The sequence below is a fragment of the Coffea arabica genome, chromosome 7c (genome assembly GCF_036785885.1).
Source record: "Coffea arabica cultivar ET-39 chromosome 7c, Coffea Arabica ET-39 HiFi, whole genome shotgun sequence".
NCBI classification, from domain to species: Eukaryota; Viridiplantae; Streptophyta; class Magnoliopsida; order Gentianales; family Rubiaceae; genus Coffea; species Coffea arabica.
Genome location: NC_092322.1, coordinates 966,529 through 993,807, shown reverse-complemented (window position 1 = coordinate 993,807; position 27,279 = coordinate 966,529). Strand labels below are relative to the sequence as shown.

The window sequence follows — 27,279 nt, the reverse complement described above, 5'->3', positions numbered from 1 at the left end:
TGCGTTACAGTTCTCCGCTTGTTGTGTCAATTATACTATTAGTACATGCCCGGTACAACTCTCTCTCTCTCCATACGGATGGACTATTAAACAAGAAAAGGCTTAATTTTTGATCTTACAAAAATGCATGGCTATAGTCAAGATTCACACTAACTTAAATATATGTGCAAAGAGGACGCATCAGAGAGAAAATAAGAGCAATTTGTGCACACACACACACACACACACACACAAAAGAGGAAAAACTGGGACATATAAACAGGATACTGAATCTATAACCTTTACGCGAGTACATCTCAGATCAGATCAAACCTCAACTCGCAAAAGCTCGGCTGTGGTCTCTGTACCATGTCGGGAGCATAGATTTTTCCGGTCTAGTATGTAATGCCGCAGACTTGAAGAAGAAGAAGAAGGAGAAGCTGAGTGCCGCCAATGGAGTCGGTCCATTTTCACAGATGCATCTGATGGAAACCTGCTGTTAGAGGTACGTTTGACATAATCTTCTGCATTCTGCGGTTTTGTTCATCTGGTCAGGTCAATTAGTTTTGCTATATGTTCTAGGATTCAATTTTCTGCGATTTAGTCCGATCATCACATTAAAACTACTGAAACTTGCATTTATTAGGAAAGCGCTTAATCACTGCATATTGTTTTCTTACGGCATCGACCAGCCGTAGACTGTGTGGACAGAGTCACCGATACGGCTTAGCCTCGCACTTGTCGAATGTTTGGGGATTAAAACGAAAACAATATCTATTAGTCGTACATTTTAACAAAATTTGAAGAGTCGAGTCCAGGATATGGACCTTCAATGTTGTTTGTTTGTGTTTTCGAGCCTCTGTACTTAGAAACTCGCTTTAAAGTTCAAACTCGAAATGCACTAAGTATATTCAGCAAGCTAAGCTACTCTACATTTTCCGGGAGTTACGGAAGAAAATATCCAGCAGATCATTCTAATTTTCCAAAGTTATCTTTGAAAGAAATAACTCTCTGCAAACAGAAATGTTTACCAGAATTCTAATTAGAAATGATAACAGGCGCCCACCGAACGTCCTGTGATGCTCAGAGACCGTAATTATGTTTTGGGATAATTTCAGAAACCTCCCCTGAGGTTTCTCATGATATCACTTAGGTTCCCTAAAATTTTTAAAATCTCACTCACCTCACCTGTCAGCTTGACGTGCCTAAATATTTCTATCAAAAATTACAAATTAACAACATTACCCGTACTCTTAATAGCTATTTAACCAAAAAGCCAAAATAAAATAAAATTTTTAAACCATAAAATGTAGATTAGAGAAAAAAAAATAAATTGCTATCTGATAACGGTCCATATTTCTTTATATCAAGGTCATGGTGGGGACAATAAAAGACGTGAATAAATTAAATCTAGTCAAAATCAATCACTTAAGATAATTTTGATGAGTAATTAATGCTTTGAAAAATTTTATGGACAGTTATGACGAAGTCAAGAAATTTTGTTACAAAATACGTATTAATACATGACATAGTTTAAGTTGTACTGAAAATAAAATAATCTCTTCATATGTGTGGTTCGTAATATAAATCCTACCTATAGAAAAATTTTTATAAATAAGTCAGAATTAAAAAAATAATCCAGACCAAATATATATTTGGGAATATCCTTTTTTTTTTTTTTTGTTAAACATCGTGCTTTATGTTAGATAATAGTTTATAAGGGTAGTATTGAAACAAAAGTTTTATCTTTCTTGCATTTCCTCCAAGGGGGTTAAAATATTATGCAAAATGGTAGATAAGGTTTTAAAAACCTAAGGGGAGTTGAGTGATATTATGCAAAATGTTAGGGGAGGTTTCTGAAATTATCGCTTATGTTTTACGACAATATCTATTCTGCCACGAAATTACATACATAAGCCAGAGTTTAGAAATTACAGGCTTTACGGCCTCTGAGATTGCTGAAGCCAATTCAAAGTTTAACCCAAGAAAGAAAGACGGAGAGATTTTGTCTGTTTCTCTTTCTTTCAAATCTTGTCACATGATGAATTATGAATTCATGTACCTTTGCCGTACACTGAAGATTGGACTTAAGGTTCCCTACCACAATAGTAGTAGTATTTCTCCGTCTTGGCAGCATAACTGATTCAGAATTCAGTTAAACCATGGACAGACAGACATACCCCAAAAATTACTGCCTTGTACTAATAATAAATCTTGAAAACTCTTTGCACCCACAGATATCTCACTTAATTGCTAATTTTGTGAAAGTGGTGGCAAAATTACCATATTCGCTGCTAATTTGCCAGATCAGACAGCCTTAAATTTGCATATTGCACAACTCAATAATGATCAATCGTGTTGTTTCAAGAGATAAGAGAATTTTTGTAGTGATACGATGTCGTTATGAACTCTTTTTATATGCTAATTTTGTCTCGATTTGAAGTACTGGTTAAATATTGATTCAGATCGTGCCGCCCACTTATCTTGCTGTCTTTGGTCGGTAGGCCACTCTAATTTTAATTGTCCTACTTGGCAATAAATCAGCTTCACGATTTCTTTCTCTTCAAGTGCTAAACACGTTTTTACACCAACATAACTGATGATTAAGATGAAACTTACGATCTTGAATAGACGTGACGGATATCTAAGGTCAATTTGCACAGGAATATCGAATCCACTTAGTTTTAGATTCGGGTATAGACCATCTAGACCGAAGATAGCTAATGAAAATAGCATTGACAATATTGAGTGTGTTTGGATTGAGGATTATTTTCCTTTATTTACACACACTGATTTACTTACATCATTAATACATTTTCCAATCACTTTTTTATTTCACATACATCATATCAAAAAAAGTGTTACAATACTTTTTTCACAAAATTATCTCAAAGTAGCGAGGTCAATTTGAACAGATATTCTGATAATCTTGGTTATTCGTAACCTTCCTACAGTTTCACGGGGCTTTTGGCCTCTAAAAGTAGCAAGGTCAATTCCAACATATATTTTTGGACTCATTTAATGTTTACTTGTTTAAGGCAAGGGAGGCTGGATTGTGTGATAAAATAAAAGAGATTATAAATAAGAGGTTTTAAGTTTAGTAGTTACCACGAACAAAAAAGAAAAATACTTGTTTAGGATGGGGGAGGTTGGATTGGATAATAAAATAAAAGAGATTGCAAATAAGAGATTTTGGGTTTAATATCTATCACTCATAAAAAAGAAAAATATTCGTTTAGAATTTGAGATGTTGGATTGGATAATAAAATAAAAAATATTATAAATACTAAATTTTGAGTTTAATATCTACCACTAATGAAAAAGAAACATACTAGGTTAGGAGCAAGAAGAAACATACTAGTTTAGGAGCAAGAAGATCTGAATGCAACACCAAATTATTACTACTCCCTCGTCCCGTTTACTTAGTTTTGATTTTTTTTTCACACAGATTAAGAAAGTGTAATTAATTTGGTTGGAAACATAAATTTAGATTAATAATTTCCTAAAATACCCTTGCTAATAACGAAGAGTGCATTGGAAAAGCTCAATGTATTCAATGTAATGGGTTAGTATTTAATAACAATGTATTAATAACAAAATATTTAATAAGGGTATTGTAGACAATTTGAAAGATCATTTCATTTCTTAATGGGAAAGTGGACTACAATTTGGGACAGACCAAAAAGGAAAACAAGACTATCAAAGTGGGACGGAGGGAGTACTATATTTTTTGGGTGGTGGGGTGGATGGTGGTCCCCACTGCTGAATACCTCATGGAATTTTCCATGATTTTTTTCATGGGGGTTTCGGACCCTAAAGAGTTGGAAAGGTCAATTTGAATAGGAATTTTTGTTTAACCTGCGTGCTGAATTCTAACCCCACCCCGCTCCCTCGTGCGGGTTGCTGAATACAACAAGAAGGATTTGTCTCTTACATTCAGTAACGGACCGTCAATACAGTAAAATGTATTAGATCTAGGTACACGTAACACATCAGTGAGGAATCTCAATACAAGCCATTGGAAATCGTTTTCTTGTCCACTTCCCCTGAGAGGATTCCCCCAAACAATGTGGAGCCAGATTAGGATCTCGTGGGAATCAAGTGCTAGAAAATTAATCTTAGTCCTTTTTAGCATTTGAAGGCTTTAATATATTAATTCTTCATAAAAACCAAGGCTAAGCTTCATTAAGACACGGCAATTGTAGGATCCTATTACAAAAAATGTAATGATGCATTTGATAAATTCGAAGTTTGAAAATTGAAATATGAAATATAAAATATTAAATCTAAATTCATTAAGTTATTGAATTATTAAATATTAAATTTAATATATCTGAGTGTATATCATATTAACTGATAAGTTAATAGTTTATCACTTATTTTTAAAAGTAAATTTTACCTAGAAAATTTTGTGTCATTTAATTAATTTAAATGTTCGATTTTTACTTATCAAAAGCATCTAAACATGATAAGACCTAAATCCATTAAATTCAAATATTGAATTAAATTATCAAACATAGTTTAATTCACCATCATAGCTAAACCGTGGTAAATACTCTACTATAGAATTGAGCGCGCCTTGTTCCGTGCACAAAATGAAGGGAACCATTTAACCTATCAATAAGCAGCCAAGTTTCTTGCTGCACGATCACGGACGTATGACGTGTTTCTCGGCTTGAAAATCACTTCTTGCACTTTTTTCTTTGTGGTCGCGGTTAGAATAGCAGTAGTTATTAATTTGTCCCGGTTTCTTTTTCCTCTTGGTCTTTCAAGGTTATTAATGGCTCAACTTCAGATCGGTTTCTCACAACGTTGACTCCAAACTTGATTGATTTGAGCATGACTATACATCTTTGTTCTCGTACAGTCGGATATACTTATCCACATTGCCTTCATTAGTGATGAAGTTCAACTCATACTCTTATAGTCTTATCCTGTCCTTTAAAGTCTAATAAAGCATAGAAAAAGAAGAAATCAAACTTCATTTTTTAGTAAATATACAGATCTGATTAGATTAAATAGTTATCCTGGCACTTTTTTTTATTTTTTTGTCACTATACATGCGATTCGAATTCTCAACCTACAGTTTAAAAAGAGATTTAATTCCTTTTTGATGATCACGGACTCAAAACTCAGTGGTTCAGAAACCAGACTTCACGTACCTGCAAAAAAAAGAAAAAAGAAAAAAGAAAAAAAAGGGCTGGTTTATTCCGTGATAGAGACAGTCGTGATGTGCTTTGCCAAAGCCTAGGTTGGAAAGATGGGAGTTAACCATAGCACAGATTGGCAGAAGGCTTCAAGGCAGGACTAAGTTTACGACATTCCACTTTGGGAAAATGTTTCACTAACTTGGGCACTGCCTGTGGTGTCTTTGTCTCGGTCACATCTCGCATTCCCTTATAAGCCTGGCAAATTTTCACGTTCGATTCCGAAAACATAGTGATAATTACACTGCAGAATATAACGTCCTCATTAGCATTTTAAGCATTTTGGTTCAAGCTAACATCAAAGTTCCGATCTCTCCTATCCTTTTCACCTTTGATATCAAAGCTTTCACATTGCCAAATATAGGTATGTTTAAGTAAATCACTGTTAACTGTTGAGTACAGCACCACGCGCCTGGTCTGAAGATATGATTTAGGACGAATGAAATCTAAGGCCCTCCTCCCCCGGCTGTAGCGTCTGGCTCAGGTGAGCCTAGCATCCGTCCTGGTTTGTCCCACCAAACGAAAGACGGCGACCCCAACGTCCCGTCCACGGACTAGACGTGAGCGTGAGTCTGGCTCTCACTTCATCTCTTTTGGAAAATTGGTTCCACCTTTTCCCACACTAATTCATGGACCTCTGTACTCCTTTGGAAACACAAGACTGTAATAACTAATAAGTGCATGGAAAATACTCCCATTTTGGGAGTCCGTTGGTGCATTAAGATTCAAGTTCCCCACACTTCAAACCCCCCCCCCCCCCAGCTTTTCCTATGTCAAACTCCTCCGATGTCAGTAGGTTTCATGTACAAGTATTGGTGTATTATATAATTTTTTTCCTCCTTCCTTATAATGAGATAGCTAGCAATACCCAAAGTAACTGCACTGCAACAGTAGTGTTATCGTGTAATGGTAGTGCTTTGATATTCTTTTCAAAAAACATTTTTTCTCTTTGGTTTGTTTCTGCAGAACTATTGCTGCATCATCAGATTAGTCGTAATAATCAATCAAGGAAGAGGTAGCTAGCTGAAGCCTGAAATGAATGACTACCCAACTCCAGTTCCCCGTAGAGATGGGCGGCGTGGGACCCTGCACCTGGATGGCTCAAGAAAAGGTGCCCCGGCGAGACCCCACGGCCGGCACATGACGATGGAGGATGAAAGCGGAGATCTGATCAAGTGTACCGGAAAGTCTTGCCAATCATGCACGGCCGGCTTGATCGCCGACTGTGTGGCCGTTTGTTGCTGCCCTTGCGCTGTAGTAAACATCTTGGTTTTCGCATTCTTGAAAGTCCCGTGGATGGTTGGGAGGAGAATCCTGAAACTTGGGAAAAAGAAGCAGCAGGGTCAGGGTGCCGGGAAGTTAGAAAGGAATGAGAGGCAGAAATGCGTTGGTGAAATGACTAATTACCTCGAGTGCACGATGGAGTCGGATGGAATTTCAAGAAAGTCAAGGGCAGTAGAGCAAGGGGCATCGGAATTTGTATTTTCTGGCTTCGGAGATGAAGTGCTAAAAGACAATTTTAGTGCAAGGTTTGAAGCGGAAGAGCTTTGGTTTGAGTTACACCAGTTCGGTCATCTGGGTTTTGGTAGGGTTTCTTTCACCGGAATTCCTTCCCTCTCTAGGACCAACTAGTAGTCGGTCCTTTTCTTGGTTTTGGGGGATTAGGGGGGGTGAGGTGGACGAACTTAATTCTGGTTTTTAATGCCCTCGTCAACTAGCTTCAAATCCCATATTCTTTCCAAATATTCAAGCCAAAAGGGCTGGTGTAAAGAGTTTAATTTGACCCTTGGCCTTGCGTTCATGTATGCATTGATTGGGTTGAAAGAATGAATTAATGGAGATGCATTCATCCCTTTCATAGGTTCATTTGGAATTTCTCCGGCCTCCCATCACTCTTTCTCCATTTCTTTCGAGAGGTTTGATTAGTAATCTCATTTCCCTGCATTTTACTGTTTCAACGGCTAACTTGTAGTGTCAAGGTACATGATAATCCTACCATATTAGCGATAGGCTCGTCAAAACCTGCTGTATATGCAAAAGCTCTGCAATAGTTTAAGTGCTCCTGCTCTAATAAAAACCTCGTCGTCAGTTTCTTGTCCACCCCCTTTCCTTTCCTTTCCTTTTTTCCTTTTTTTCGTTTTAAAATCTTAGGCTGCCTTGTGGCCACCAAACGACTTGCTTTCCATGATTGTGATTCTCCCTTTTAGTTATTTTAGATTACTTTTCCTACATGCATGCGAAATAAATTTGTCAAATGAATTGCGTAAAATGATTTTAATATGATTCACCAACTTTAGGCTTCTCTTTTTCTTTTACGTTTTCTTTTTATTTTTCATTGCGGCACAACATTAGGTTTTTTTATATGTATATATATAACAGTAGTGAAATATGGATTAGAGGAGGAATTGGAACATTCTGTCTAGGGATGTAATCGAGCCAAGTCGAGCTCGAGTATTGCTATACTCGAGCTCGACTCGACTCATATGTATCCAGGCTCGAGCTCGATCGAGTCCAAGAAATCGTAACTCGAGACTCGACTCGAAGAATTCCCTTTAAACTCGAGACTCGACTCGGTAAGGCTCGACTTTTAGTCAAGCCTTATCAAGTCGAGTTTAATCAAGTTTTTTGACTCGACTCGAAAAAGCTTTTGAACCTTATTTTCTTCCCTTTTTCTAGACATTTTTTCTTTTTAGATCTTTTTACAATTATGTTATTATTTTTTTGCCATTATGAAATTTTATTATAAAAAAAGAGTATATTGTAAATTCAGGATAAATTATACCCATAACGGTCATTTTTATAATTATAATACATATATATTATTTAAATACACCCCGACTCAACTAATAGCTCGACAAGTCTCAAATTATTGGCTCGAAACTCGACTCGAAGACCAATCGAATAGCTCGAGACTTGACTCGAACTCGATCAAACCGAGTTCAAGCCAAGCCATTGATCATGTGTTGTTTCGCTTAGAGAGAATAGACGGAGAAAAAGAGCAGTAAGATAGGAATAAGTTTTTTATAACCACCGTCAGCGCATATGATTATTAATCAATTTTTTATTGTGCCCTTTGGATATTTTAGATCACTTTGCATATATACCATGCAAAGTTGGAGGAATTTTATAAATCGTAACAAAAAAAAAAGAAGAGATTAAATTTCGTTCACCAGCTTTAGCCATTAATATCCGGATATATATATATATATATATATATATATATATATATATATATATAAACACACACATACATGTGTGTGTGTGTGTGTGTTTTGATTCTTGAAAAGGGAAAAACAAGTAGGGTTATCCCACATATACTAGCAGTTTCCACTAATTACTCATGCCTCCATGTGGTATGGAACTACGTATCGCATCACGATATTACAACTAATAAGTAATAATTGGGGCGATCTCTATTTTCAGGAATTTTCCATGGATTTTTCGTTGGAAAATTACTGTAGCGATTTGATGTATGTGAGGTAAAAAGATGATAGGGAAATGTGTTTGCGGAAAACAAGATTATTTTTCGATGAAAAATGGCTATCCAAACAAGTTCTAAATAATTGAGGTCCCAGTAGACTTGCTAAACTCGCCTTACGATTCATTAAACATGCCCTTTTTTCATCGTTATTATTTTTTATCTTCTCATCCCTCGACACATCTTTTTCACTCTTAATTATTAATTAAGCACGTGTGATTCGAATCCTGAACCAATAATGATACAAAAGCAAGACGGAAGAAGATTATATAGTCACACTCAAAACTCTGGATGTCATAATTGGCAAGTGAAAATCCGCTCAGGCTTGAAGTCAGGAAATTAAGCAAAGCAAGCTTGTACGTAGTCGTAGGCAATTTAATTTGATTCCTGCATTAAGAGCCGAACAACAACATCTTAAAAACTTTAATTAAATCTACTACTCCCAGTATATAATACAGCTAACAAGGGTTACATACTGAGCTCACTGCATCGGATCAAATTGGCAGATGAGCGCCGGAACTTACCTCTTTCCTAAAAAAACAAAAAAATTCTGCGCTTGGGTGAATTGGCCATGGGTAAAATCTGATGACAGAAAAACGTATGCCCCATTTTCGTATAAGAGCAATAGTCTGAAACCCTGGAGGAGAAACTGTGTATGTTGCCTCGAATACAAGAGCGAGCAAGCAAGGAAGCAGCTTTGAAACAAAAAATTGCAAAGTGGGAAAAAGTTCAGACTCTACAAAAAGAAGCGCAGCCGGATTTGTTCCTATAAACTGTCAGCCACCCTGCCCCGCCTCGTTCGAATTCTGCCTGGAGATTCTTTAGTTTAACAGGGCACGGGGAGGCCAGCTTAATACGCAGGAAGGCAATTCTTTTGCAGCTAGAATTAAAGGGAGTTAAAAGGAGAAATGTAGCAGAAAAAGGAAGAAGTAAAAAATTTTGAATAGCTGTCACGTCGCGAGTAAAAGTGTAAAAATTCCGGATTCATATTTACAGTTTGCACGAGGCTTCTCATATCAGGGATACAAATCAGTACTATAGAGGATAAAACCTCTGAATGCGTCAACAAATTGGGAAAGAAAAGGGACACGGCAACCCCCTCCCCAGTACTCGCTCCACTTTAACTACTGCTGCTGCAATCACAGCGCCTTTTTGCAGGGTGACTGGAAGGATGAAGCCATGAAGATGAAGGTCCTAAGCAGCTGAAATTAATCAACAACCAAGTACTCTTAGAGTAACTGGCCATCAAGAAGAGAACTTTAATTCTAAAAGATAGGTTAAAGGAATCGAATCCCTTGACCTGTATTCTAAATTCTAGGGCTTCGTGAAATGTTTTGAAATCAACAAATATGTTATGCAATATAGATGAAGAGTAGCGAGCTGTGTACATTTTTAACATATAGGGGAAAAAAAAATGGTACCTAGACCCAAAATGAGCGGTTTTCTTCCAAAACTAGTTTTTTTTTTTTTTTTCAACAGATCGTCAACTTCTATACTATTTCAAAACTCGCTTGATTAGCTAATTAATGCTGCATCATTAAAGTGAGTTTTGAACAGATTATTAAGAACAAACGGTAGTTGTTCTCTTATCTATATGCACCACCGCAAAGAAAATTACTACTTAGTATAATGCAATATTGAAATAAGTTGGCGGTCATGTCATAACTCCTCCTCCTCTTCTTTTTCTTTTGTTTGAAAAAAAAAATCTAATTTAGCTTATCGTTTTGGAGGATTCTCTCTCCTACTCTTTTATGTCTGCACTCTGCACATACAGAATTTCAATCAAAGTTTAAATCAGAAACAAAAACCTGCAAACTTCAACGAGTCAAGCCCAACTTTAGAATGAACGTGGTGTTGTGTTGTGCATGGCATGATTCACTAATTGGGCTGAAGGTTCGGGTTCAAGTCCAACAATGTGGTTCGGATGGCAACTTTGGCATTTCACATGTCGAACTAACTTCAAAAGTCTGAAAAAAAAAAAGAGATAAAGACGCAGGGGAAGTATCTGGGTTCTTCTTTAAGGCATAATAGAGGTCGCCCTACTAACTTTTCCGTAGTCCCACGTCATTTCTTTGGGGTTGGGTAATTAAATCCCTAGATTTGCTTCTAGAGTTACGCTTTTGGGATTAAATCTGGAATTAGGTTTAATTAACTAACTTCAAAAGTTGAAAAAAAAAAAAAAAAAAAAAGACAATGCAGTGCACGGTGCACGTGCTGCCACGACCGGACTGATTCGGTGCACAAAACATACCATACGCCGACAGTGGTAGCCGTAGCATATGATGTCGCCAGACCCAGCGCATTTTAGCACCCGGCGCAACTCTAAATCATCGTGACTCCCCGGTCCAGACTCTAGACTCGTCCAGGCGCCTCACAGAGGAAAAGCTATAGTTCCAGTCAGTTGAGATTTGAGAAAGAGCGACTCAGTGAGTGAGGTAGGGACGAAAATTAGAACTGAGAAAGATGGAGAGCGAGCCAACTCGGATAATGATGGGAGTGAACGAGTCGACGATCAAGGGGTATCCGCATGCATCCATCAGCAGCAGAGGAGCTTTTGATTGGACTCTGAAAAAGATCATTCGCTCCAACACTTCTGGCTTCAAAATTCTTTTCCTACATGTTCAAGTTCCTGATGAAGATGGTGATTATTCTTCCCTGTCTCCTTAGTCTTTATGTATCTACCTAGCGGCTAGCTCGTCCAGATAGTACCATGTATAACGTCTGTTGTTTTGGAGTTTTATACGCGATTGATTTTTTCTTTGGGAAATTTTGTTGCGAATTGGTTAATTAGGGCTTTTTATTGCCTTGTTTGTTAGTTTTTTCAATTAATTTTTCGTCGTCTATATTTGTGAAAACGTGCGTACCTTGTTGTTTGGGATATCCTCTCTCTCTCTCTCTCGGTCGTTGGTTTTTTTACAAACTAATTTCAAATTGGAACTGAATATTTGTGGTAATAGATTTGCAATTTCTTTGCCACTGAGCTAGTCAAGAGCAGCTATAATTACTGGTCTTCATTTGATCTGATATATGCCTTCTGAGTTCTCGTGATCGAGCTATCTCCGTGATTGCTTTTGCATTTACTATTTAGTTTTGGTTTATTGTTGAAATTATTAGGTAAACTGCGTGATGATGTCCTTTGACCGTATAAAGCATCTGTGCATGTCTTACGTGGTTGTATATGAGGCACCCAACACTAAAGTTTTCCAAAATTTAAATGGCTCTACTCGTAGACTTTAGTACTGGTAATTGATATCACGGTTAATCTGAAAATGAATATGACTAATGACACTTGACTAATAATTGTCTGAAGATTATTTGGTTCCAAACCTTTAGAATGTTGGACTTGGATATGCTTGACAAAACGTTCTATTTTTTGACCTTCATAATTATGATATGCTAGTGAGTAACTTTAACTGAAACACACAAGGTAATAGAATGGATAAATGCAGGAATGTATTATGTTCTATCTCAGAATGGAGAGAAACGCATTAGCCTTTTGAGTGTTGCCTACTTTAAATAGTAATATTGGCAAACACAAGCTGCATGTTCGGTTGAATAGCAAAGAGACAACTAACTTGTTCATCTAGCTTATAATGTTTCCACACTTGGGATTTTACTTAGCCGGGCTGTGGATATGTGTATAAGGTCTAAGACTGCTGTTTGGTTTTGAGTGTCAACCTATTAAAACTGACACCACTTCAGTGATTCCTGGAGGTAAGCTTTAATGTGGAGACGATGAACATTGATGTTAATAACTTACACTTTATAATTGGATTGGTGCCAGATGATGTGGTTTTAGAAAGAGATGAGAATTCTTACCTTGTCCAGGTTTACAGTTAAAACTATTTGGAGCCTGTGTAGGAATGTGCCTTTTAATCTGCAAAAAGGATCTTGATGCATTTCACCTATTGCCTTGAGGGAAGTTTCTTCCATTACTGGCACATATTGTGCACTCTAGATGTATTTTTCTTGGTCATCAGCCAAGGACAGCAGATGGACGAGTTATACTGGAAGTTGTATTGTTATTTTGTTTTCTTGTTCTATACTTTCCACTCTACTGGCCTCTACTTATCGTAGTCAGGCTGTCTACATGATGGCATGCCAAGATAAAGCTGCTGAACTTGTCTTTCTAAAAGTTACTTTGCTCTAGCTAGCTCTCAGATGTATGCTGATAGGAAATGAGACCTGGACCATATTACACATTTTTTCAGTGTCAGACATGAAGGGTTGTGCTATAGTTTGTCTTCATCTGCATTTACTTTGCTTCTTTCTTAGCTGGATGAAGAAAAATTGCTTGAACTTCCATATTTGGTTAGGTGTTCAGAGAGTACTGAATCTTCAGGACTGCTTATGGTTGGTATTAAACAATATTTCCCCAGAGAATTTGCTGAATTTATATAATGTACCTTCTAGTTTTCGTTGCAAATTCTCTCAAAGTTCTCAAAGCAAGATTAAATGCACAATTTGTCATTTTTGTTACTTTTTCTTATATAGATTAGAATCGGTGTATTCAAGGAGTCAATTTTACTCTTTATCTGGATAAAAAAATCTTGAGGTTATGACTAGTTGAAAATTTGTTGATGTATCTACTTGGAAAAATGTTTAATTGCTACTGAGTTTCTTCTCAAATGTTTCTTTTGCAAGGTTTTGATGATATGGATAGCATATTTGCATCACCAGAAGATTTTAGGAGAATGAATCACAGAAACAAGATCAGAGGACTTCATCTGCTAGAGTATTTTGTGAACAGATGCCATGAAGTTGGGGTATTAAAATTTTGGTTCTTAATTGTTTTCTCAAATATGTATACCATTGAGTTGAATTTTCTTTGTTTTAAACTCTAGCCTGTACAATGAACCTTATTGCTGCTTTTCACCTTTGCCGTGGGAAAGAAATGACAGCCTTCCTTCACCTTATGCCAGGCCTTTGTTGTAGTTCATTACCTTGATGGTGTATTTTATACCAGGTTGCTTGTGAAGCATGGATCAAGAAAGGTGATCCAAAGGAAGTTATCTGTCATGAAGTTAGGCGTGTTCAACCAGACTTTCTCGTTGTTGGAAGTAGAGGACTTGGTCCATTCCAGAGGCATGTCTGTTTTTTAATTATTGTATTCATTTCTCAGAATCCTTACCCTGTGATGCATATAATGGATTTGATGGAACTCACATATGAATCATGTTTGAGTTCTATGAGCCCTTCACTTGGCATATTAGTTGCTGATCAAAAGCCTTTTTCGTTTTGCAGAGTTTTCGTAGGAACAGTCAGTGAATTTTGTGTGAAGCATGCCGAATGTCCTGTCATCACCATCAAACGCAGTGCAGCCGAATCTCCTCAAGATCCTGTAGATGACTAGAGCATTCTTGATGTATACGTTAGGTTTCCAGCTCTGTCTGTATAGTAATTGACTGGATTTCGGTGTGTGTGGATGAGATTAAGTGATATTTGTTTCCCCCACCCTTGGTTCCTCTGCTTCTTAGTTTTCTAATTGTTACTCTCTCTAAGATCCAAGGGGATTTGAAGTTTACACAGACAGCTGGATTCTCTTTGAAAGAGATTCTTTTGGATAATTTCCTCCAGTTTACTATTGAGGCTGGGAGTAGTAAGCCGTGGTAAAATCTATGTTGCGCTCTCTTTGAAATGGATTCTTTTGGCAATCTAGGAATGCTTAAGCATTCTTCTTTGACAGAATATTGCCTCAAAAAGTGTTTGCATGTACAGCATTGCAGGGCGGATGTCCACACGCAGATTTGATTATTTGTAGAACTGTTTGCTATCTGTTGAATTCGTGGTTCCAATGCTGTGTCATTGCAAGGCTCTTAGGTTCTAATCAGAGTGTAAACTTCAAGCGAAATACAGCATTTCTACACATTTGCATTCTGTGCATAACGCCGAACAAAGAACTTGTGCATTTCAAATCGTTCAGAAGTTGATGGTTATCTTTGGAAATCGACAGCTAAAAAGAAAAAGTAACAAAAGGATGACCATTAACACGCATTGGAAGGCAACTAATGCTTTATCTATTTACGCCTCGCAACTCGAGAGCGAAGCCGAACATGGCCGCTGCATGCTTGGTCATACTACCGTAATAAATTTTACGAGGACGACGATATCTGTCTCTCATTATTCGTTGTTTGTTCTTCGAGCAAAAGTAATCTACAAGGGCGAGATGCACTATAGCAGAAACCTAATACGCAAACAACATTCTTAAGATAACAACTTACAAGCAAGTTGCAAGATCAGGAGGTTTCAAACCATGTAGAAATTGCAATCTCAAAATTGAAAACAAACCCCGAGCAGAATATCAGTAACCCAAATCATCCAATGGAACTTCACAACAAATACAGCTATGCACAAGGGCGCAGAGTATCACTGACAAGTTTCATTGTTCTATATATTCAGACATGAGAAAGAAGGGAACCTTCCCAGAGGTGCGGGACTGCTGCTTGGGAATACACCGACTACGTACAAACATTCTAAGACATTAATTAATTGACCCTCCAACTGGTTTCATAACTATATCATACATCCTACATACAATAATCTTGACCCGCTTTATCAATTCCTGAAAAAGACAAACTCGAACTACTGCCAAATACCAATATCCTCAACAAAAGAGTCAGATATAGAAGTCCTATGAGTAAAGGGAAAGCCACTAACAGTATAAAAAAACTAAGTACATCACCGACCCCACATCTATTGTGAAACATCCTCAGCCATCTTCCTCACCTTCTCCAACAGTGGCTTTATCTCGGCATCCAAATGGTATACCTCCTCAGTTGAAATTTTACCATCACATTTTTCCAGCATGGATGTCATAATCTCGAGTTTCTGTCTGATGGAAACAAGCTGAGATTTCTCACCAGCGGCTGGCCACGAAGCAACTGGGTTATCAGAGGAAGTATTATGACTGGACTCCACAGCCATTGAAGAAGCTGAGGAATGCCGAACCTTGTAATTAACACTACGGGAGCCGAAAGGACTCTGCTTTAATGATTCTCGCAAGGCTTCTTCTGCACCTCCAGGACTGGAGTATGCAATCTGAACGCTAGCAGATTCGGGGAACACAACTGTTTCCTTTTCATTTAAAACCCCAAATTTGCTAAATATTCTGATGACATCATCCTTTGCTGGCAAGGAAAATCCAGGGGCAAATGTCACAACTAGAGATTCAGGAGGAGATTTTCCATCGACTTGCCTATCCTTAGGTCTGGCATTCTTTTTAAGTTTAGATTTATCAGACTTATCTCGGGCACTCCTTTTGTCAATGGTTCGTGGATATTTAGCCTCAGCTGACTTGACATCAAGGTTACCCAGATCTCCTTGTTCGGAGCTCACCGATTTCCTCTTCCTACCAGGCAGCCTTTTAGGAGTGTAATTTGATTGATTAGAACGGACAGAGCTTCTGAATGCAGAGATGAATCCCCTGATAAAATCAGGGAATTCTCCATCCGAAGAGTGCAAATGATTAACAGCTCCAGATTTAATTCCTGCTAGCACCTCCTTCACTGGTGCATTGACATCTGCAGAGTCAATAATCTTCTGCTGACCTTGCTTACCATTTAAAGGCAATTTTTCCTCCACAGTCTGAGCATTGCACTTAACTAGAGGGGGTGGCTCGAGAAGGATTCCAGCAGCCTTAGTCATGCGCTCACCCATCCTAGCAATCTTACTAATTTTCTCTGATTCTTTTTGCAACTCATTCTTGAAAATTGGATTCCCGGACCTGAACCGCGAATTTGTGTATGGAGGGGATAGGTACTTGCTCTTTTTTCTTTCCCTAGGAGATGAAATCTCTTCGGTCCCTTTTGCGCCTTCACCATCATTATCATCAGCAAAAGCAATTTCATCCTCGTTCAGCTTACTTGAGAGAGAATTTTTATGAATTTCCTCCTGAGGTTGAACATGACCATTCTCCGCACTAGAGATCTTCTTTCTACTTCTCTTCCTCACCGTTCCAGAAGATTGAACGCTGCCATTCTGATTTCCATCTTCATCATCCTTTCTCTTTTGTTTTGCAGAGCTGCTAGCATTTGTTCCCTGTGTGACAATACTTCTTTTCCTACTCTGGGACTTCTTATCTGTACCCTCAGCCATGATTTCAGCAACACTCTTCTGCTTCCTCCCATGATGATTCTGATCATCAGAAGGTGCTGGGCCATTTCCAGGGCCCACCAATGCTAAAGACCAGTCTTTTTCATGTGGCCCCTGGACAGGAACCTCAATGGGAACAATGGAATCATTTTTGTCCTCAACCGCAGTCCTATTGTTGCCTTCAAGGCCTTCAATTTGCAGGCCTTCATAATAAACAGGCAACCAATAACCACCTCTGGCACGATAAAAGGCAGACAGCCAACTCTTCAAGATTGCAAGTTCAAGAACACCAGCAAAAGAAACTGACTCAGCAATACTTTGAACGGTTGCGAGCAATTCAGCCGAGTCATACCTAAAGGACAAAAGTTTACCAATACCTCCTTCGGGCACTAAGACTCCCGCCTTAATCCCTGCATTTGCAGCCAGCGGGCTATGAAGCCCCTTCCTGTTCTCTTCGGGCACACATTTACAAATCATTTCTAATTCCACAAGTCTACCAATTTCGTCAACAGCCTCTTGAACAGCAGTCACAAAACTCTTAGAATTGCTTTGTTTACACATATCTTCAAAATGCTCAGCAAATGGTATCAACTGCGATGGCTGACACCAAGCAAAAGAACCATCACCAAAGTATGCGACGAGCAGGCGACCTGTGTGACTAAACTTAAGTGCATAATCTGAAGCATGTTTAGGATCATATATTTGCCCAGGCCACCATGGATGGCTCTTGATTTTCCCCCAAACAAGGTCACCTACGGAATAGCCATGCCCGTCTATAGAATCAGCATCATCACCAGCACCTGTCTCTCCATCCATTTTCACGATAGCATTCCCTCCATTATCAGCATTTAAATCCTCAATAATACCACTTTTGGCAAGGACGGATGCAGATCCATTCGCGGGCCCAATTTTCCCATCCGAGCTGCCAAGACCAAGAGCAACCCCGTGCCCCAACTTCTCAGTACCTTCCAAACCGGTGCCCAGCGTCATCCTCGTCTCCACCAGGGAAATCTCAGTTCGTTTAGTCACCGCCACAACACTGTCCTCCATCTCCTCCTCCTCCTCCTCCGCCTCTTCACTCACTTTATTTACATCGAACCCGCCAGGGATGCCGCGGGACAGCGCCCGATTTTTATCGGGGCCTGCGAGACCCGAACCGACAGCAGCAGACAGGGCCGGCTCGCTTACAGCGTCGGCTAGGGTTCTGAGTCTGGAAGTTTCTTCGGGTGTTGCCATGTTCGGAACTGCAGTTTCAATTATTATCTCCAGAGATTAAAACAAGTAACTAATTACAACTAGTACTAATATCTAAGGGCATCTGGAATTTAAAAACAGAACAAAAAAATTCGTATTAGGGTTTTGGCTCTAAAACTCACAGGCAAGGGTAAGGCCTTGAAAACCCCCCGTGAAATAAAATACTAGTAGTATATTACAACCAACGAACGCTCATTCTACATGCTACTAACACCCAAGAGTATAACACAATAAACAAAGAGTGGCAACCAACTTTTTTTTTTTTATTAAAAAAGAAAATAGCGGGGGACGATAAATTGGAGAATAAAAAATACCTGATTAGGGTTTGGGCTTCGCTTCTTGTAGCAGTAGTACTACTAAATTTCCCTTTACGAAATTCTCTGTATCAAAACGATACAAACCAAAGAGATTCTTCAGTTTTTGACATCTCACTCTACCACTTACTGTTCTCTGCTCAAAATTTTGTTCTTCTTTTGGTGTTTTTTTTTTTCTTATTCTTTTTAATTTCCCCCTCTTCTCTCTCCTCAAAACTTGGACAATATCTCCCCCCACCTCCAAAAAAAATAAAGAATAAAAAAAATAAAAAGAGAAGACCAGGGAAGGGAACAAAAGAGGAGGGTAGGGTGCAGCGGCAGCGGACCGGCAGCAGCGCGAGAGCACAGAAATAAGCAAACGTTCTGGTAAGCGTATTCTACTCGTAGTATTATTGATTATTCTACTGCTACTGCTAGTAAAGTAGGAGTAAGAATTGGCGTATGACAGGAGTAGGGAGCGGTGGACCGGGTACGGATTGCCAACTGCAGGACTACGTGCGACTTTCTTTTTTTTTTTTTTTTTTGAATTTGGAATTCGTGGAGGAGTCAAAGGGCTGATTGGAGGGGAGGTGGCGGGTTGATGGAATTTTTTCTAGGCAATAATAACAGCAGCACGCCCAGTACAAAAGGGGATATTAAAAGGATTGATTGCTTATTTGTGTGTTTTTTCTTTCTTTCTTTCTTTCTTTTTTGTTCTTCGGAAATAGACCGACCGAGAGAGTTCAGAAAGAAAAAAAAAAAGAGAGAGAGAGCTGGATGTCCTCCTCCTTGTTTGTTTCTGCGTTGTGTGGCTGCGATTAGCAAAGGGAGTAGTAAAGAAGCAAGTATGCAGCAGCAGTAAGTGATGGAGGAGGATGCTGGACATCTGTTGTTGTGCTTTTTGATGATTCTCTCCTGCGTCTTTCTCTTCTTAGGCTCGTGGGATCAGGATTCAGGATTGAGGAGGAATTGGATGCTTTGTGTCAATCGCGACCCTGCCTATAAAGCCTAATAGAACGGTCCAACATTATTGTACGCTAAAATTGAAAAGGGGGTGGGCCAATTGTTTTCTGTCCCCCTAGTGTAGTCCTAAGGAAGGTAATAAAATTTGGGGAAAATTGCAGAAACCTCCCCTGAAACTACTGACAGTTGCACTGAGCTCCCCTCTAAGTTCTGAAATGGCAGATAGCACCCCTCAACAGGAACATTAAGTTGCAAAATCAGTCCAGGCAGCTTCAATTCCCATTAAAAAATTAGCTGTACAAGTGAGATAAAAAATTTGTTCCAAATTTGCCCTGATGTTAGTTGACAAGTAGTATTAACAAGGGAGGGGCTTTTTCATTAAGCACAAGGAAGTTCAGGGGGTATAAATGCAACAACATGCTTCCAGATGATGACCTGCAACAACTTCATTTGCTGAGAAACCAACGGCTACTTAACGGCTAATTGATGTAACTAAGGCACTAGCTTATAAACGATGGTCAGTAGCAAAATGAATACCACAATCTGGACTCATGTATGCAGCAGCAATTTTCTAGCTCAAAACACAGCTTGCTTGATACTCAGTTTGGCAGTTTCAAGTCATATTGCAGAAATCAGAAAATGGCTTCTTCCAGCCACAGGAGAACATCATGGAACTCTCCTACATCCTTCACAATACAAAACAAATATTGCTGGTGCAATAGAAAGGCAACATTGAAGATTTCTGAGTCTGAAAACAATCCCAACAAATTATACTTTTTTTGTGCAAAATGCAAGTACTTCCAGTGGTATGAGGGTCCAGAAGAAGAAGAGGTTAACAGTAGAAACTATGACACCAATTCAGTGCTACAATCGCACCTACAGCAACAAAGGTCTATGGCTGTTAGAAGGGAAATGCCAACTGTTCTGACAAGTGCAGTGGCTATACTTTGTATCATCAATCTCATACTTGTTGCTGTTTATGTTTTCATCCATATTGTGAAGTCAATAGGCTGATGCTATCCAGAAATGTACATTAGTGATGAAGTAGATATAGCTGCAGTTCGAATTTATATGTAAGACATAGGAGAGGAACAAATTCCTTTCATCATGTATGCAGCAGCGTTTGTAGTTTACAATATAAATGCAAACCAGAATTCTGTTTATATCTACTGTCATCAATACAAAATCACTTGTTACCAACAATACAAAACAAAACAGTCACAGAAACATACTTGTATTACAAGATTAATGCATTAATACAACAAGTCTGATCAGAATTCAGTAATTTGAAGTACTACAAAAGTGAAACACAACAGGCAAGTAATAGCAGAGCATGACTGAGCAATCCACAAAAGGTTCAAAACACCATCTGAACCATTAAATCACTTAGGACTGATGGTGAGGATTGCAATGTCGTGAGAGGCAGAAACATGTCCAAAACTGCCACAGTAGAGTACAAAATATCTCTGTTATGTACCTAATTAATGGCATACTACTGAGTTGATACTTTCAGCAGTAAGCATTCACTTGCCAAAACTATAGAGATAGTATCAGAATTGCATACTAAAACTGCTATTGTTGCTAACATTTGTTGAGTGCAATGTTGTAGCTGCATTGATGGATTCAGATGCAGGTGTAGCAACTTGAAATGTAGCAATTTGCTGATGACCAGCTTGTTCCACAATTTGAGTGATCTGAGCAGTATTTGAGTAGTTTCTCTTGCTGCTCCCTCTAGCAGATGCTCCAGTATTGCTTAAAGGTCTTCCTCTCTGCACAATCACACGTGTTGAACATTACACTCAAGCATTTTATTGAAGCATATCATAAAAGCTACTCATTCAACTGCACCTTTTTCTTTGAAGTGGTTGCTGTGCTCTGATTCTGCACATGCACATTCACAGTTGCAGGTGCAGGTTGAGTTGAAGGAGAAGGATTGCTGCCTTGGCTTGAGTGTACAACTGGAACATTGCCAGAGACATGATCCTAGCAGTAAACATTGACAAGTAATATTAGTTTCAACAAGGCATGTACTATAAATGTTACAATTAGAATCTTAAATAAGTTAACAAAATCTTACCCAAAGAGTTGCTCCTGACAGGCCCGTGTTTGCAGTCCCTCTTCCTGGTTTGCCTCTTCTATAGCTCTGTTGTTAAGGAACAAGCTAATTGTAAGTAATGAATTGATATAAAATAATCACATTCAGTAGCAATTGCAGCACATATAGCACCTGCTGGCCAGTAGTTCTGTTGCCATTCTTCTTATTCTGGACAGGTGCTCCTTGACATGACCTCTTGTTGTGACCAAAAGAGCCACAGTTTCCACACTTGATGTAGCAATGTCTTTTTGGTTGTGACGCAGACTGTCCTTCATCATGTTCCCTTCTCCTTTTAGTCTTTGGTCTACCTGGAGCTCTCCTTAATGGAGGAGGCAGGACTGTTACAGGTGTAACATATGGCATAGGTGGCCACATTTTCTCATCAGGAATTGGATGAATCATATTTGAATATGTCTTTAAGTACTTATCTCTTGAGAACCAATGCTCACAGTAGGATTCCAGCTTTTCTCTCTTGTAGATAATCCCTAGTGCAGCATGTTTACAAGGAAGGCCTGAAATTTGAAATGCTCCACAATCACAAGTTTTAGCTGATAAATTGACTATGTAGGACCTGTTCATATCCCCCACTTCAAAAACATCAATAGAAGCCATAGTGAGTTCACATTGTCTTGATGCTTGTCCTATTTTTTGTAGTTTACCAAGCATCTTTGGTGTGATGGCAGTTGTGAGCATGCACCCTTTCTGATATCGCTTATGCATTTTCTTCATGAACTTCTTCCTCAGCCCATCAACAAGTGTCAAGATAGGCTTCCCTCTGAGCTCACCTATCCATGCATTGAAGGACTCAGTGCAGTTATTTGTGACATGATCACATTTTAGTCCAGTATTGAAGGTATATCTGCACCATGTTGTTTTAGGAATTTTGTCCAAGTATTTCCATGCTTCTATGTTTAACTCCTTTATGCTAGCCATGGCTTCATTATGTCCTGCAACATCAAAGCTTTTTGCTGCTCTCCAGAACAAGTTACTAAGCAGAATACCAGGAAATTGAGCTTTAAAATTACTGCAGATATGCCTACAGCAATGTCTTCCACTAGCAACAGGCACTTTCTCTTCATAAGCTATATTCAAGCCCTGAAATGATCACCAAAACATGCAAACAAGTTACACTAAAAAATACAGAATCATTGACAAGTACATAAGCATTCCAGAATCTGCAGCCTTCAAAACAGAATCAGAATAATGTTCAAGGCCTGTTGTGAAGCTCACCTTTTGCCTGTCACTCATGAAGGTTAGAGGACCATGAAAACCACTTTCTGAAGTAAATGGCCCAAAAAACTCCTCAAAGTAATGAAAAAACCAACTCCAGGTTTCTTTATTTTTAGCTTCAGCCACAGCAAATGCAATAGGAAAAATGCTATTGTTAGCATCTAATGTGACTGCTGTGAGAAGCACACCACCATAAGCACCTTTTAAAAAACATCCATCAAAACCAACAAAAGGTCTACAGCCTTCAACAAATCCACTTATTTGAGCTTTGAAACTAATAAACATTCTGAGAAATCTAGGCTCAACAAGAAGAGTAGGCCTATCATAATGTATTTTGCAGATACTTTGTGGGTTGTATTTCCTGATCAGCTCTGCATACTTTGGCAATTTGGCATACGATTCAATGTGATTGCCTTCAATCTCATTTCTTGCTTTAGTTAGTGCTCTATACATCTGCCATTTGCTTGGATGCACACCATACTTAATCATCTCAGCTTCTACCCCTTTGGTAGACATGTTGGGGTGAATTCTCATGACTGGAACTAGTTTCTTAGCAATCCAGTCAGCTGTAGCTTCTGTGTTCTTCCTGTCCATCACACATGTGTGTTCACCTTGATAAGTCTTAATCATAAAGGTCATGGAATCTAAAACTGGTGATGCATGGATTCTCCATTTGCATCCTTCAACACCACAAACAGCAGTGACTCTGCTCTTCTCATTCTTCAGTCTCATAATTGGAAATCCTTTCTGAATTACATAGTCCTTTAAAGCTGCTCTAAATGCATCGATATTAGTAAATAGTTCACCTTTCTTAAACTCTATCTCTACTTTTGGGTTGTACGTCCACAGTTTTGATTTCAAAGCTTCCTGAACAGGGTCAGTTTCTTCTTCATTTTCAGAATAAGGAACTAAGGCACCCTCCTCAGTGTCATCAAAATCAGAAAATGACATGTCAGATTCACCACTATCGCTATGAACATCTAAATCTTTCTCATTGTCACTATCCATGCTGTGAAGCCAGCTTGAATCAGAGCTGGAATCACTATATTCACCCTCAGAATCATCAATGGCAACAACACATACCTTGTCCTTTCCTTTTTCTCTTAAGTTCAAATCAGTGTTATGACCATTTTCATTTATCTGATTAGCTTTATAAGATGGAATAACATCCATATCCTGCACATGCACATTAATCATTCTTCCACACTTATGCATTTCGAACATTTCATGTACACTATCATCATCTGAAATATCAAACATACGATCTGTCTTAGGAATCTGACACCTCATATGTATTAACTTATTCAGATGCCCAGGGACTTCACCGAACACCTTCTCAGCAACATCAAATAGTAGATTAAGGTAACAGTAACCAATTGGATCGATATTTGGAATTTTCACTTGTTTCTCCTCATAGTGAACAGCTATATCATAAGCAGAAAAAAGAGCCATCCTAGGTTTCAAAAGTGACAGAAACTGAGCAATGTAAGTAGCAAATAGCAGACAACTGTATCTAGTTTAGACACTTATGTCTACACTGATGACTAGTCATGAACTCAAGACTATTGTAGCATTCACTGAGTTGATACAAGTCTTAAAAGATCGAAAAATAGATCATGATCAAAACATCCATTGATAAACATGTCTAAAACAACATGAATAGCAGAGTACAGCAGCTCGTCTAAAACCAGCTATAATATCATCATATTTGGCATTGATCATTACTGACAATAACATCACATTTGTTTCTGATCATTACTAACACATTCAACTCATAATGGAACAACAAACATGCATTCATATTCAACTCATAATGGAACAACAAACATGCATTCACTGCACTCAGTATTCAAAAACATGATCATACAAGAGCTAAAGTACAAATTTATTTACCTACTCCACTTCAGTTCTTGCAAATTGACTGCAGTTGATGCTCAAAATTGGTTCCTAGCTCACGGTCACATATGTTGTTTATCTCTCACGGACAATCAGCCTCCCATGAACTAAGCCAGAGTTCCAATTTTCTTCTCTTATGTTTCTTTCTCTCAATGGTTAGAATTTTATCTGCAAGGCACACTCTCTTATGCTGCAAGTAGGCAGCTTGTCACCTCAAGAGCAACTTGTAGCAAATTGGCGCCAATTCATGACGCCATCTTCCTCAGCAATTGCCGCCTTGTTCTTCCCTCTAAAACTAGTCTCACACTAAAGCATACTCTTAATCAAAGCTGGACGGAGACTGCAGCTTGAGTTAGTTAGTTAGTTAATTAAGAAGTTAATTAACTAGTTACATAATTAGTTAAGCATCTAAAGTTAATTAGTTAATTATCTATTTATGTCAACAGATAATTAGTTAATTAATTAATTAGATTATTAGTTATTTAGTTATTTAGTTAAACTATGCATAAATAGTTAATTTAGTGTAAACTACAATTATCAAAATGACAAACGTTTTATTGGGTTTAAGTCATCACATTCTTTGGTAAAATTAAATTTCAGTGACGGTATTTTAGTAAATTGACCATGAAGAATCTATTAAATTGTGTCCACCTTTTTTTAGGGAGGTGATTGCTATTTCAAAACTCATAGGGGAGGTCAATACTATTACCATAAAACTCAGGGGAGGTTTCTGCAATTATCCCTAAAATTTGTTCTCTCACATTTTCAAGAAAAAAAATTTTTTTTAGTCATTCACGTTTTAAACTATGTTTTCAGAACCGGACCGGACAGCGACTCGGCAGAGGTCAGGGGTTAGAGGTCAATGGGTTCGACCGGAAGTCGATAGGGGTCGAACCGGATGACGTCATAAATAAAAATTATTTAAAAATTAAAATATTATATATATAATATTTAATAATATGTTGATATTAATAAAAGTATATTCATATATATTTGATGTTTCAAATATATTTAATAAGAAAATACAAAGAAATTAGAACAATCAAGTAGCAATTTATATTATTTAATAAATATTAATAAGTTTAGAATTAAAATTATGAATTAAATTGAAAAATAACATCAAATTTTAGGACAATATTTATAAAGTATCAAATATTTGAGGTATATCAATAAGTTTTAATAATTTAGGGGGTCAAAACATAATATTAAAAAGTTTGAATTTTTTAAAAAAAAAACACTGTTGAACCGGAAAACCGGTTTTTTTCCGGTCAAACCCGATCAAACCCAATTTTTGACCGACTTTGACAGGGTTTTAAATTCCCGGTTTTTTAGTATGACTCGGACCGGCTACCTGGCCGGTTCCCGGTTCGACCGGCCGGTCCGGTCCGAGTTTCAAAACAGAGGTTTTAAATATCAGTCACAATAGTTTCTCAAATATAAAAAAAATACTCAATTGCTCCCTCCCAAAACTCATTTTCACCCACTTCTCTGTCCGAAAAACGCATGTCTCTCTCACGTACTCATAATTTTAAGGACAAAAATGAAAACACACTTCGTTTTCTCTTTTTTTTTTTAAAAAAATAATAATAATAAATGTAAGCCACCAAACCCTTTATTCTCCCTCCTTCCAATTATTTCAGTCACCAAATTCTCAATTAAAGCAGAAAATTTCAACACAATCGCCTACAAGTAGTAGAAAAAGAGCAAGAAAAAAGAGTACAACGGAAGCAAATAGTGATTGATGTCATTGTGGCAAAGAGCCTATGATTGTGACTTCCTAGAAACCTACAAATTTGGGAAGGAGATTTTATAGCTATCAAAACTATGGATTATGTTTGAGCACATTTCATTTTGTTTGTCTTGGAAAAAATTAGTTTTGATATGAGGTGAAAATTGGTTCTTAATGTACGGTACTCTTGCATTTCAAGTGGTATGATCTCCCAATGTGTAGAGTAGATCGATGTTAAGAATACTTGGCTTGTTAAAAACTATCGATTGACTGGAAGTTGAGCAAGAAAGAAGAATTCAAAAAGAAAAGTTGCTTTGCTTGCTTTTTGGATGTTCATTTTGTTCATTATGTTGATCAAGTGTTAAGTTGCAGTCCAAAGAGGAAATGAAACATATAAAGTAAAAGCAATATGATCTTTGAACCTTCATCATTGACACCACTGTCAGTGTGATATTGTAGAATGAAAAAGTTATAAAATTTTGCTTCTTTGATCAAGGTTTATATTTAGGATTTTGATGGCGGATGTGTTTCTTAAAAGGAAACGAAATATGTTTTTAATTTTTTTTCATGTAGTTGATATATCATCAATATGCAATTAAATTCCAAGATTCTACACCAACAACAATTCTCATAATATTTCCTTTATTTTGTAACAGATAACCTTTTGCAAACAAATCTAGAAGCAAAATTGTATTACAAATTAATGTATTTATAGATATCCACTCCCGCGCGTCGCGCGAGACTTACCCCTTGTATTATTTGATTTATGGAACAACCGATCATCTGTGATCTGTCAACGTCTCGTCACCAGTTTATCTTGTGCCATTGCTTTGTTACATAGAGGTGAGAATCATATACAATAATGAAGTACAGCACTCCCTCCTTTCCCTATTCCCCTCCCCCCCCCCCCCCCCCCCAAATCCAACCCTATATATATATAATGCAAGGCCAATACGTTAATTGAAAAGTAAAGACTACCAAAAGGGTTTTCTGTCCTTAACCTTGTGAAAACTCACGAGCTGCTTACCTGGGATTATAAAGGGTTTTCTGTCCTAGGGCCTGCA

At 38.0% G+C, this 27,279-nt stretch overlaps 3 protein-coding genes and 1 long non-coding RNA gene across 4 annotated transcripts; 2 read left to right on the top strand and 2 right to left on the bottom strand.

Annotated features, from left to right (window-relative positions):
- Window positions 1-53: 53 nt before the first annotated feature.
- LOC113698021 (uncharacterized) lies at window positions 54-7,215 on the top strand. Its single transcript, XM_027217687.2, has 2 exons — window positions 54-484; window positions 6,153-7,215. Exon 2 carries the CDS (start codon window positions 6,222-6,224, stop codon window positions 6,816-6,818), a length of 597 nt encoding a protein of 198 aa, XP_027073488.1. The 5' UTR covers window positions 54-484; window positions 6,153-6,221; the 3' UTR covers window positions 6,819-7,215.
- A 3,641-nt stretch (window positions 7,216-10,856) lies between these two features.
- Window positions 10,857-14,302, top strand: LOC113700193 (universal stress protein A-like protein). The gene is made up of 4 exons (XM_027220707.2): window positions 10,857-11,305; window positions 13,309-13,430; window positions 13,631-13,749; window positions 13,909-14,302. The coding sequence occupies exons 1-4, from the start codon at window positions 11,128-11,130 to the stop codon at window positions 14,015-14,017; spliced, it is 528 nt and encodes a 175-aa protein (XP_027076508.1). The 5' UTR covers window positions 10,857-11,127; the 3' UTR covers window positions 14,018-14,302.
- An 821-nt stretch (window positions 14,303-15,123) lies between these two features.
- Window positions 15,124-18,708, bottom strand: LOC113699955 (PWWP domain-containing protein 6-like). The gene is made up of 2 exons (XM_027220316.2): window positions 18,324-18,708; window positions 15,124-17,999 (listed from the first exon to the last, which is right to left on the bottom strand). Exon 2 carries the CDS (start codon window positions 17,989-17,991, stop codon window positions 15,358-15,360), a length of 2,634 nt encoding a protein of 877 aa, XP_027076117.1. The 5' UTR covers window positions 17,992-17,999; window positions 18,324-18,708; the 3' UTR covers window positions 15,124-15,357.
- A 2,178-nt stretch (window positions 18,709-20,886) lies between these two features.
- Window positions 20,887-21,417, bottom strand: LOC140010255 (uncharacterized). Its single transcript, XR_011817557.1, has 3 exons — window positions 21,343-21,417; window positions 21,114-21,248; window positions 20,887-21,034 (listed from the first exon to the last, which is right to left on the bottom strand). It is a non-coding gene; the product is annotated as an uncharacterized lncRNA (long non-coding RNA).
- Window positions 21,418-27,279: the final 5,862 nt, after the last annotated feature.